General features: G+C 47.7%; 1 protein-coding gene across 1 annotated transcript; it reads right to left on the reverse strand.

The window, feature by feature from the left end:
* Window positions 1-293: 293 nt before the first annotated feature.
* Window positions 294-9464, reverse strand: PRKRIP1 (PRKR interacting protein 1). Its single transcript, XM_062592385.1, has 6 exons — window positions 9335-9464; window positions 7768-7846; window positions 6177-6277; window positions 5271-5356; window positions 3409-3476; window positions 294-1037 (listed from the first exon to the last, which is right to left on the reverse strand). The coding sequence occupies exons 1-6, from the start codon at window positions 9452-9454 to the stop codon at window positions 922-924; spliced, it is 570 nt and encodes a 189-aa protein (XP_062448369.1). The 5' UTR covers window positions 9455-9464; the 3' UTR covers window positions 294-921.
* Between the last annotated feature and the right edge of the window lie 2788 nt (window positions 9465-12252).

Here is a 12252-nt window from a genome sequence, read left to right on the forward strand (position 1 = left end):
TCAAAGCAGAAAGCTCAAGCAGAGGTAAAGCTAGGTATCATTACATGAAGTTGCACAGAAGCAAAATCATGCCATTCTGAGCCTTTCTACCACAGGATTTGGAGGCCTGATAGACACAACCTTTTGGAAAACCTTAATACCATTCTAATCCCAAAGCCAAAAGTATGCAAAATGCAGCTTCTAACAGATTTTCACAGATGCCACATTACTCAGTCTTTTTATCCTTTTCTCCAGCACTGCAAACAAATCTTCATTTTACCAATACCCTATTCAAATAAAAGCAGACAGAACAATCCAATACACCCCCTTTATTCATTTAAAAAACCACGGAAGAAAAGTAATAGGGAAAGTTTTAGCAATAAAAAAAGGGATCCTGCTTAAAAACGTACAGAACTTGTCTAGCAACATAAACTGATTTCTTTGGGTTAGAGATGACCCCATACAAAACCCCAAATTCAGAACACTCACAGTGCAGGGAAGTCTGGCTACAGACCACTTTTCTACTTTAGGCTAAACACTTCCCTTAGATTCAGGTATCCCATTGCCACCAACTTTGACATAAGTAGAATATGTAGCCCTCACAGTAGTATTTTCCCTTAAATGATAACAGGTATGTTTTAGATTTCAGACAGAAATACACTTTGGGCCATGTTAGAAAGAACTCTAGGGTCACAGAGACTTCTGGCTGACTCTTTAGAGCAAACTTAGAGCAGACTGCACAGCAGTTACAAAAGCAGTTAAGAAAGAAATCTCTTATTTGGCATTTCTCTATCAATAGCTCTTGGACTGGTGGCGTGAAGGTCATCCACCATTAAGCAGATACAACATAGGTCAATGGGTTCTGCTTGGCTGAGATGGAAAGGCTTTCATGCTCCTGAATATAAAGCAATGAACAGTGTTTCCAGCTGTCCCTGAAAGGCCTCATCCTCTTCCCATTACAAAACTTGGCTCTTCAGCATCATCTTCCTTCTCTTCCTCCTCCTTGCTGTCCTCTTCATCATCCTCGCTGCTTGCTCGCTCTTGAGATTGATCAGATTCTAAAAACACAAACAGTATGAAGCGGTAACATACTCCCACGTGTCTTCCTTGTTAAGCAGCGCACAACAGAATAGTCTCAGGTGCTAGGCAAAGGTATTCTAGGTCATACTAATTAGTATGAATTGGTAACATATTCCCTCGTGTTTTCTTTGTTAAGTATCTCACAACAAAATCGTCCCACATACTAAGGAAATACATATTAGGTCCTAATAATTTTAACAAGTGATGCCAAATTCTGAGCATTGAATTCTTCCTCAGAGAAATACTCCCTTTACTTCATTATTCAAACTATACTATCCTCTGCCTAGTTCACCATTAAACTACTCCACCTCCTTACTGAATATTATCTCAGATGCAGGTCATCAACCACTAAAGCAGCAGATTATCTTCTTCCCAATCTCATCTCTTCATGAACTTCCAAACATCACAAAGTATCATCACAGAATGCAGGCACTGGGAAGTCACGTGCCAGGCTCAGGGTATTTCAATGCCTATCCAAGCTTACAGAAATTCCATAAGCTGCCAAGATCTTTTACACGTTGTTTGGTCTATTGCAAGTACATGAACTCTAAGACACGTGTCACGTTAAGTTCACAGAAAACTCATAATGTCTTACCTGCTAAAAGACCAGAAGAGAAAACACCTACTGGTAACCAAATACTGGATAACGGAAATTAGTCATCACACAAAGTGGGACCTGGACCTAACAGCCATTCTACTGTTCCCAGTAGCTCTTATATCGTTATTAATAATCTTCCAGAGCTAGTTATGGTCAGCTCAGGTTCTGAACATTTATACTTAGCATTTAGGATTCGTTGTCTGATGCCACCATGCGGTGAAGTTCTGTACTGTCATTTTATATTAGGGGGATCTTTAGAATAATGCAACTTAACAGCTGACATTAAGAATAAAGCATGGCACTAAAATAATGTTTTTACTATAACAAAGGTGAAAGATGGCATATCAGACTGAGGATTTATTTATTCATGTAAAAAAGAAAATAAATACTTGACTACTACATCCAACAAACACACTTTAATTACTTTTTAAAAACTGTCAGATTGCAACCTGAGGTCCACAAAACAAGGAAAAAAAACAAACAAACAATAAAAAAGCCTATTTTCAGTAGACTAAAAATGGCTATCAGTGGCCTGTACCTCCATAGTTTTGGGGTTTGTTTGTTTTTACATAGAGGACCAGCAAGTCTGAAAACCTAAGAACTGTTTTAAAGACAGAGAGAGGAGTTTGGATTCTGGCTTCCAAAAGATGCCTTGTTTGTGCGGAATAAACATTTGAGCTCAACAACCTGTATAAGGCAGTTCCTTACCAAAGTGCCAGTCCAAACCCCTTTCCCTCAGCCACTCTTTAAAGGGATGTTTTTTCCTTTTTTTGTTAAGATTCAGACTTAAATTCTCCTCCCAGTCACAATTTATAAACTTGTAGGTTTTAGAAAAAGCTACAATCACTTCCTGTCACAAGTACAATTAATCCAAGGATTAATTTAGCCTCCCACGTTTATATGGGAAGCTGGCAATGGTTCAATTCAAATATATCTAACAGCTCATTGTTCTAACAGAATTATCAGGAACTGTTGTAACTTTGAGACTAAGAATTACTGCAGAGTTACTGTGTTAATCCACAAAAGGAGAACTATTTTTGAGTAAGCTAAAGTGCACACATTCAAAGGAAGCAACCAGCATTCAAAAGTTTGAATAAAATACTGATGTTACTGAATGTTAATTTTTAAGACGATGAGAGAGAGAGAGAGAGAGAGAGAGAGAGAGAATCAGATTTTTCATGTTTGTTTTTATGTAAAATAGTAGAGTTGTGGGGAACAGATGGCACCAGGGCGGCTCAATTTCTTGCACACAAAATCCTAATTCAGTTTCTTGCTGTCCAAGATGTGCATTTTGTGTGTGTGTGTTTTTTTTTCTTTTCTTTTTTTTAAAAAAAATCTCACTGTGGTTGTTTTCCCATATGCATTCAAAATACACATAGAAAAGAACATGCTGTAACAACACTGGTTTTTCAAGATATTCTAAATTTTCAGTTTGTCAGAATATCCAGTCAACAAACTCAGATTATGATGTTAGCTGTCCAAAATTTCCCCAATAAAGGGAAAATATTCATAAACAGGCAAGTTATGTTTAAGATTAAATCTCAAGTTTTCCAAGTTATTTGCAAGATTAAATTTCAACCTAAAGGACATTCAGAATGAACTTTTGAAATATTAGCCGAAGTATCAAAGTTAAAGTCCAGGCTTCCTATCCAGGAATGGTTGGGGTTGGTATGAAGGGTGGAACAAACCTTTCTAGGCTTAAATTAGGGAGCAGAACTAAGTCTTGACAAAATAAGATTAATTTCACTGACCTTTTTCTTGCTTCTTTTGTTCAAGTTTATTTTTCTTAGCTTGCAGTTTCTTCTCTTTTAACTTCTGACTATCAAGAGAAAAAAAGTCTCTCAACATTTTAATGCTTCTACACATTCTAATCACGTAGTGATAAAGGACATATTGGAGGCATTTTGGAAAAAAACAGAAAAAACAGACTTGAGAAGAGAAGTTCAAATTAAATTTGGTCTCAACTAAAAATTCAGTGCGGACAAATTTAGACACAAGATCAACAGAAACTTTTATATGTAGTTTTTTGTCCAATGGAAACTTTTTTTAAAGTCTATTCCTTGACATGTCTGCAATGAAAACTACGTAACACACAACAATCTCCAGGAACAAAAATGAAACTAACTCTATGTTTTAACTACTCGACCTAACAAATAAGAAAAAGGAAATAGTGCCAAGAATCTGGACTGCTGAAATTGAACACAGAAGAAAAAATTAAGTCATCACCAGTAACATATACTCTAACTGAAAAAATAATGCATTATGCATTGATTTTTCTTAGTCAACATGATGGGTGCATTGGGTAACATCAGGGATGAGGGGTGATTTCAGTTCCTATGACCAGTTCTGTTTGCCTGGCGAAGGTAACAAGGCACGCCAACTGCAGGCACAGGGCAGAACCACCTGCAGTTTGTGCCCCCGCTCAATACCTTGAGTGAATTCTCTAGAAACAGAGAGCCAGCTACCATACCTGTTACCTGGGCCTGAAGAGAATGGGTGGTGAGGGAGGTCAGAGAGGCTCCTACTGGCTGCCGCCATTTGGTACCATTAGACTACTCTACAGAAGAGGGTGGGGAAACGAGGAGTTAAATTGTTCAGGCAAAATTTGCTGCTTGAATAGCTGTTCTCCACCTCAGCAAGGGAAAAGGCAGCAGGCCAGATCTGACTTGCTGGCCATCTGTTGGACCACATTAAATGAAAGCAAAATGGTAACAGTGTTTTTGTTGTGTAGGTTTGTGCTAACATACCACTGAGTCACTTTGTACAGGCCTTTAAGAATAAACTTTAAGCCACAAGATGTGAAACCCTGACTTTCAAAGAGGCAAGAAGGAAGCTGCCCATGGTTAGCACCTCTGAAAGACCCAAGCCATAATACCTTGCTGTTTCTAGAAGTTATGATTGTCACAGAGTATGAAATTTCAATTCCTCCATTACAATTCTCAGACCATTTCTTGAGAGCATCAATCTCTGTAACTACTGTTTCACTTTGGCTAAAACATGAGAGTGAAGCATTTTATATTTCTTAATGTTTCCATGCAATTTAGTAGATCTGACCTGGCAGACGTATCACTGAGATAGGCAGAAGTAGCTGCTGCTGCTAACAATATTGCCTTTCGAGTATTCACAGACAAACTATGAACTGGACTAGTCATATCGATGTACAGACAACAGTATCCTGCGAGGCCCATCACACACTGCTAGCACAAACCTGTACTTGCAACCGTGATGCAGCAACTATTTTTGCACTTAAAACTTCTTGATGTCAGATATTACAGACATTTCTTGAAGCCAGATGTACATACAAACATATGTAACAGATACACAATAAAGTATGTTGCAGCCTACACCAGCGTCAGTAAGAAATGCTTCCATAGTCAAAGTTTTCCTGCTAGCAATGGCACTGAAAATAAATCACCCCAACAAAACCTGTCAAGCTTATAGCTGCCTTTAGGAACTACATAATGATATAAACAAAATTAATTTCCACAGCCAGACTTCTCAGGTGATAGATGTGGACGCAGAATGATAGTATTTATCCAAAGTACATAGCTACAGATCAGGTGCACATCAGGAGGGCTCTATGTCAAGCCTCCTGGGAACAACCTGCCCTTACCGCTTCCTTCTGCGTTTTGCTGTTTGCTCTTCCGCAATCATCTTATTCCTCTCCAGTTTCTTCTGGAATTCCTCATCTAGTTTTTGCTGTAATTGATCACATGTTACACTTTGGTCACAACCTAAATTAAAGTACTTCTTTCCAAAGTATTTTCTTTTAGGGAGAAGTATTCTAGCAAAATACAGAAGGGAGCTTTGCCAGATTTTGTCCAGCTTCTTTTTTTAACACTTAACCCATGCTCCAAGGGATGACTTCTATACAGATAGCATTTTTTATCTGTAGTCTGGACCAAACGTTAAAGATTTATGAGTGAGGAATCCTCACAAAAAAAAAAAAAAAAAAAAAAAAAGGAGGAACTTTAGGCTTCTAAGAATACTCCAGTAAAAACAATAGAATAATTTGAGTATAAAGCAATAAAATAATTTGAGAGACATAAACATTAACACAGGAATCAAAGGACTCATCTTGCAAAGACGGAGTATAAGAGCACAAGTCTTTGAAAAAGATGCTATTCTACTACTGGATTAAACTTAGAGAGATTTGGACTCTGTGTACACGCACTTCCTTTGATTCTGTCTATGCAAAGTAAGTAATACTAGGGATTTAATTTCATTATCAGAGACATTTCTACTAGTTTTTAAAGCATTTCTAATCCAGCATGAGAAATAGAACATTCTTTTTCTGTCTTACTGGGCCTTAGATAGGGCCACCACTGAACAGAGAAGATAGAGTGTGCCTGATAGAAAGCACCAAACATATCACGTATTCCTACACCGTCTTCCTCTGATAAGAGGTGGTTTGTAACTGAATTCTATGCACATGATTTTAAAAGAAAAAAAAAGAAAGAAAAAGTAATGAATACCAAGTGGCCAGAATAAAAACAATTGTAAGAAGAGGCCTGCTGACCTTCTCAGCCATGGCATCCATGAAATCTTGCCTCTGGTACTCTCGCCGACGAAGATGCCGGTACACGTGAAACTCCCCACTGCCAGCTCCAGCACTGGAACCTACAATAAAAAAGGGTTAGTCTGCTAGAAAATAATACATACTAGATGTTCACAGACGACTATAGCTAGGTGCTGAGGAGCAGGACATACTAAAGGCCATTGCAGGATGAAAATCTACTGGAAATAAATAACAGCATATAGAGCATGTAACCAGTTTTTATAAGCTCAAACCACTTGCAATCAAAAGCCGAAGTGAGGTGCAAAACCACACACTTACGGTTCACTACAGCTTTTACTGGTCAATGCAAGTATCAAAACATCAGCTACCTCCTTAAGGATAACTCAGACTTTGCAGAACATCCAGACAGTAAAAGAACTACAAAAATCAAACTCATATCCCATTTTCTTCTAGATAGAGGCCAACTAAAATATCCTACTGAGGCTGTTTCTCACCTATTTTCACATCTCATATAAAAGTGAAGGTCAACAGAAAGGTGAGAAAACCTGTCACCTTACATTTTCGCATGCAAGATGAATACCGCTGACAGTTTTTTGTTTTGTTTTCTTTTGTTTTTTAAAGAGCAGATCCCTACAGCTCTGTCTTCCTGGCATTAATCTGCATGTTAGCCACATAGAAATTTTTCATTCAACATTATACTCCATTCCCTCCTTGTCTCCTGAGCCATTTCTCAATGCAAGTCACATGTGTGTGTGCAAATATATGCTTAAAAAAAGACATCTAATACTTAAAACACAGAAGCTGGGACTGCAACAGGGGTGCTCTTAACTATCAATACAGTCCGAACACCTCAAGTGTTACCGGATAAACAACCCAGTCCTGCTCCAGCACATGCCAAAGCTATTTGGAAATGCCACAAGGGAACTACAATACGCAGAACAGTTTATTCAAAACTGTATATAACCTTTAGTCCAAGATAAATTATTCTGAAAGAAGAACAAATCTTCTAAAAAGAATCATTAATAAAGACAAAGATCACAAATAAAGAACTTACACATGCAGATACAATTTATACCACAAATAGTAAAATTAATCCAGCAACCTTGTCCCCACAGATAAAACTTAAGTGTTGCCAGAATACTTAGACTTGATTCCCTGCACAGATGCTAGCTCCTTACTGACCATATACAAACAAAAAAAAAGTTTGTTTCTCACTAAGATTCAGACACAAAGCAATCAAAGGAGGGACTTCACAATTATAAGTCTTCAGAGCACTCACTGAACTATGGAAAGGAGAGATTTACTTGTGTTGTCATCAAAAAATACAGCAGCAGCTTATTTCCTTGTATACAGTCAGGCACACAGTCCACATGGCGGATTGCCTTAGGCACTGTTCACTTTGCATTCTGACAACAGAAGTAAACCTCAAGAACAAAGAAAACTTGAAAAAAATCAATTCTAAAGGCACATTTTGTACTCTTTCTCCAGCAGAATGAGCAACAATAGAGAACTGTCTCTACCTCTTCGATTAAATACTTTTCTAAGCTTAATGTAGCTGATCCTGCAGTTATCTGAAGAACAGTATCTTTACCCATCACATCTCTAACAAACTCCGGGGGAGGTCGTGGGGCCCATTCATTCAGTTTTTCAGGAATTGGTACAGTCTTTTCCTGCAAGAACAAACCAAGCAGCCATTAGTATCTTCTAGGAGCAAAGCGTGCAGTTTTAACACGTTGTAGAAAGGTGGTATACGTATGACAACAGACTCTTCCCCCAGCTGACAGATCTCAGAAGGAGCAGAGCTGTAGTAGTTTCTTCATGTGCAGGGACTGGGAACATGCAGAAAAACACGCCCCCGTTCCTTCAAATTCAGCCTGCAAGTCAACAAACCCTAGGAGGATTACAAGGGTCCACACTTCTTTTCAGTATGGAAATCAGGGCAGGTAAGTTAGCACCTCCGTGTACCTGTGGAAGTTGGCTACATCCCCACTGAAAGCACGCTGGGAAGATAGGAAGGGCACTCGTGCACCCTCCGTCTCAGCTGTAAGGAGGGCAGGGGACGGAAGGGAAGGCAGGAACACGCGGCGCAAAGTCAGAGGAAGAACACAGAGCGCGAGGAAGACTCGGCACACAAGCGGGAGGCTGAGACTCATCCAGCGGATACCTCCACCACCTCCTCCTCCTTCTCCTCCTCAGGAGGAGGATCACAGCAGCCCGGCAGAGGGATCGGAGTCAGGCCCTGGCCGTCCCCGGACCCGCTCCTCACGCGCTCCCGCGCAGGGGCAGGCCGACCCCCGAGGGCGCGCCGGGGCCCTCCCGGCTCGGCCCCAAGGAGGGTCGCTCCCCCTGCAGCACGGCGGGGGAGCGTTTGGGTGTGTGGAGAGGACTCAGTGCTGCTGCGTGCGGGGGGGCCCGGCCTCTCCCCTCCCCACATCCCTGCGGGGGTCCCCTCCCCCCCGGGGGGGGTCTCTCCGCTCCCCTCCCCGCACCCCCAAACCGGGGGGGTCTCTGCCCTCCCCTCCCCGCACCCCCAAACCGGGGGGCTCTCTCCCCTCCCCTCCTCGCACCCCCAAACCGGGGGGGTCTCTCCCCTCCCCGCACCCCCAAGCCGCGGGTCTCTCCTCTCCCCTCCCCTCCCCTCCCCGCACCCCCAAGCCGGGGGGGGGGTTCTCTCCTCTCCCCTCCCCGCACCCCCAAGCCGACGGGTCTCCCCTCCCCGCACCCCCAAGCCGGGGGTCTCTCCTCTCCCCTCCCCACACCCCCAAGCCGGGGTGTCTCTCCCCTCCCCTCCCCTCCCCGCACCCCCAAACCGGGGGTGTTTCTCCCCTCCCCTCCCCTCCCCTCCCCGCACCCCCAAACCGGGGGTGTTTCTCCCCTCCCCTCCCCGCACCCCCAAGCCGGGGTGTCTCTCCCCTCCCCTCCCCTCCCCGCACCCCCAAACCGGGGGTGTTTCTCCCCTCCCCTCCCCTCCCCGCACCCCCAAGCCGGGGGTCTCTCCCCTCCCCTCCCCGCACCCCCAAACCGGGGGTGTCTCTCCCCTCCCCTCCCCGCACCCCCAAGCCGGGGGGGGGTCTCTCCTCTCCCCTCACGGGCGCCGCCGCCCCCGCCGGGGCCGGGCAGCGCTTTGGGGCGGGGTGGGGCGGGGGGAGCGGCCTCACCGGGTTCCTCATGAGCCGCTCGAGGCGGAGGCGCTGCTCCTCCGCGGCGCTGCGCGGGATGACGAGCGGCTGCGGCTCCTTGCGGGGCCGCGGCGGCCGCGGGCCCGAGGGCGCCGCCATGCTCCGGCCCCCGCCCGCCGCGCGGCTGATGGCGTCAGCGGCGCGCGACGGGGCGGCGCCGCCCTGCGGCCGCGGGGCCGCCGCGGCGGCGACATGGCGGCGGCGACATGGCGGCGGCGGCGCCTCGCCGCGCGGGGCCGCTTCCCGGCGGCGGGGCCGGCGCGCTCGAGGCCGCGCTCCCGCTTCCGAGTAGCTCGCTGGAGCGCGTTTACCGCCGCCTTTGCGCTCCCCCTTCTTCAGCGCGGCCCCCGCGGGACGCGCCGCAGCCTCGGCGGGGCGCGGGGCGCGGGCGCGGCTCCTCCGCGGGGTCGTGCTCGCCCGCCCTGCGTGTGCGAAGCGCCCCGCGGCCTCTCGGCCGTCCGCGAAGACGGCCCGAGCGGCGCGGCGGGTTCAGGCCTCGCGCCGCGGACCAAGGGCTTTCCAGCCTCTTCCGAGGTTGCTATGGAGACAGCGCCGGGTTTTGCCTCCCGTTTGTCTTAGCAAGCTGATCTGTAAAAGAGTGGTGTGAATTTAGGGTTGGCCGCGTTCCCAGCCAGCCGGGCTGCCCTGGAAGGCGTCCCTGCAGTCGCAGCCCTGGCCAGAGCCGTGCAAACGGCTCCCCCCCCAGCCCGCCGCCCCCCAGCTCCTGCCCTGCGGCCTCCCCGGCCCCGGGTCCGGCTCTTCTGCCTCCCCCAAAGAAGTCAAAAAGCTCCGTCTGCACCCGGCCTCCCGCTGGGGACCGGGAGACACCGGCCCCGCTCGCAGAGGCCAGGGCAGGCACGCGCCCCCGTCGCCTCTCTGTCAGACTTGGGGCAAATTCCCTGAGTTTCCGCTTCCCTCTGGTCTGCTGAGTCCTAAGCACAACGCAGGCAAAGCTAGCGCAGCAGCCCGTCAGTGTCCCCCCGTTTCTTCCTTCCCAATGCTGTGCCCCCCCCCCCCCCCCCCGGGCGAACCACAGCCTCCAAAAGCAGGGACCCAACTCGCGGGGTGAGTGATGAGCTGTCGGGTCTCAGTGCTGTCATGCCAGCCCCACTGGGAGAAGGCAGAGCAGCAGCGGTGCCGGCAGACACAGCCCTGACCCGAGGAGCCGTGGGAAGCAGCTGGCTGCCTTGATTAACTAGCCCAGAGCGTGGGTCGGGCCGGTGACAACGTGCAGCCCTAGGAAACAACAGGCAGTTGCCCGTCATCCCATGGAGCCCACACAAGCAGCGTGGGCAAACAGGCCTGGGAGCAGCCAGCTCCCAAACCGCATGGCCAGGGAATGACTGCAGGCCCTTGGTGTATTATGCACGTGTTTCTTTTGAGATGTATTTGGGGGAAACAGGATTATTATTTGGGTCATATCAAAATGGGAAGTATTTCATCTTGTCACCAAAGATGAAATCAGAGCACTGGGCTGGGATCTGGACAGAATTACCGGGAGTTTTGCATTAGAGCAGGGAAGTGTGTTCATAGTTCCGTGCAAACCAAACAACAAAATTCAGCTCCCTGATCTGTGTCAAAGCAGCATCTTTGTGTGTCAAAGCAAAGGCATTATGAGGTGTTTTATTAAGAGATTCTTCTGGAAGCGTGTTAAGCCTTCGGTTAACCTGCTCAGGAAAGTGCTGTGTGCCAATCAGGCAGGAGCAGACATGGACAGCTCCAACGTCCACCCGGCTGAAATGTGGGCAGCTGCAATGCTGCAATCCTTTTGCATCCTTTATCCTCTCCGAAACATGTGCGAGCACGCAGCTTAGCTTCAGCGGCCTTGCGGCTCAGTCCTGCTCCGTCCCGTCGCAGAGGCAGGGCTGGCAGTGTGCACCAGCCCTCTCGCATGCTACAGCTGCGTTTTTGTTGTCTCGCTGCTAGATCTCTGGGTTTGATGCACAGGGCTGTGGTGCCCTGTCCCTGCCCTCCTGGGAATGCTATGAAAGCAAAATAAAACATGTTTTTTTCCAGCAATAGCACCTTTCTGCACAGCCTTCACCACCTGCCTAGCGGGCTCGGAGAAGCTCATCTGCTCTTCTGGACGGCTGTTACCTCGCCAGCTGCCCAGGTCCCGACGGATGAGCTCGCCAGAACTAGTTAACATGCTCTGGAGACTCTTGTGGGGGAATTTTTTTCCTGAATGAATCATGATGCAATCGTGGCCTGACTGCAGAGTTGAGTCGCTCTCGCCACCCCCCAAAAGCCATGTGTTAGCAGTGTCTGGGAGCCGTGTCTGTCACGCTGCTTAGTTGTGACAGCGCAGTCTGGGACAACGAACCAGCCCTCCCAGGGGATCCTGAGCAGAAGACAGCATGTGGGAAAAAGGCAGACACGGCCGTGTGCGCGGCACTGCTTCCCGGGAGAGACCGCAGCAGAAGAGGAGGGAGAGAGGCTAAGGGAAACGCAGCTCCAGCAGAGGCCTTTGGCAAGGGAGGAATATTTTCACTCCCCAGGGCTGCTAACTCATTATCATCTGCACTGGTGTCTGCTTCTGGGTTGACCTAACCAGTGACAAACCAAAGGAAATAACAGACGGGGCAGAGGGGAGATGCATCCATCCGCTGCCACAGCACGGGACGAGCGCCCGAGGCACTGCCGGGAAGAGAGCTGGCGGTGGGACCGCCGCGGCCAGCCCGGCAGGAGCCCGCTGGTCGGAGGGAAGAGGAACGACGGTCCTCGTGGTTACAGGTGCCACGATGCAGGCTGACAGGCTGCTCTTCCCAGCGAGGCAGCCGGGGTCCGGCAGCGGTGCTGCTTCCCCTGCCCTGCGTACATCCTCCACCGCCCTCCGCTCAACGGGGACAAAAGACTCCTCTCCTCCGTCCCCTGGACTAGCTCCATCGGGGAAAGGT

The sequence above is a fragment of the Rhea pennata genome, chromosome 20, assembly GCF_028389875.1.
Source record: "Rhea pennata isolate bPtePen1 chromosome 20, bPtePen1.pri, whole genome shotgun sequence".
In the NCBI taxonomy this organism is placed as follows: Eukaryota; Metazoa; Chordata; class Aves; order Rheiformes; family Rheidae; genus Rhea; species Rhea pennata.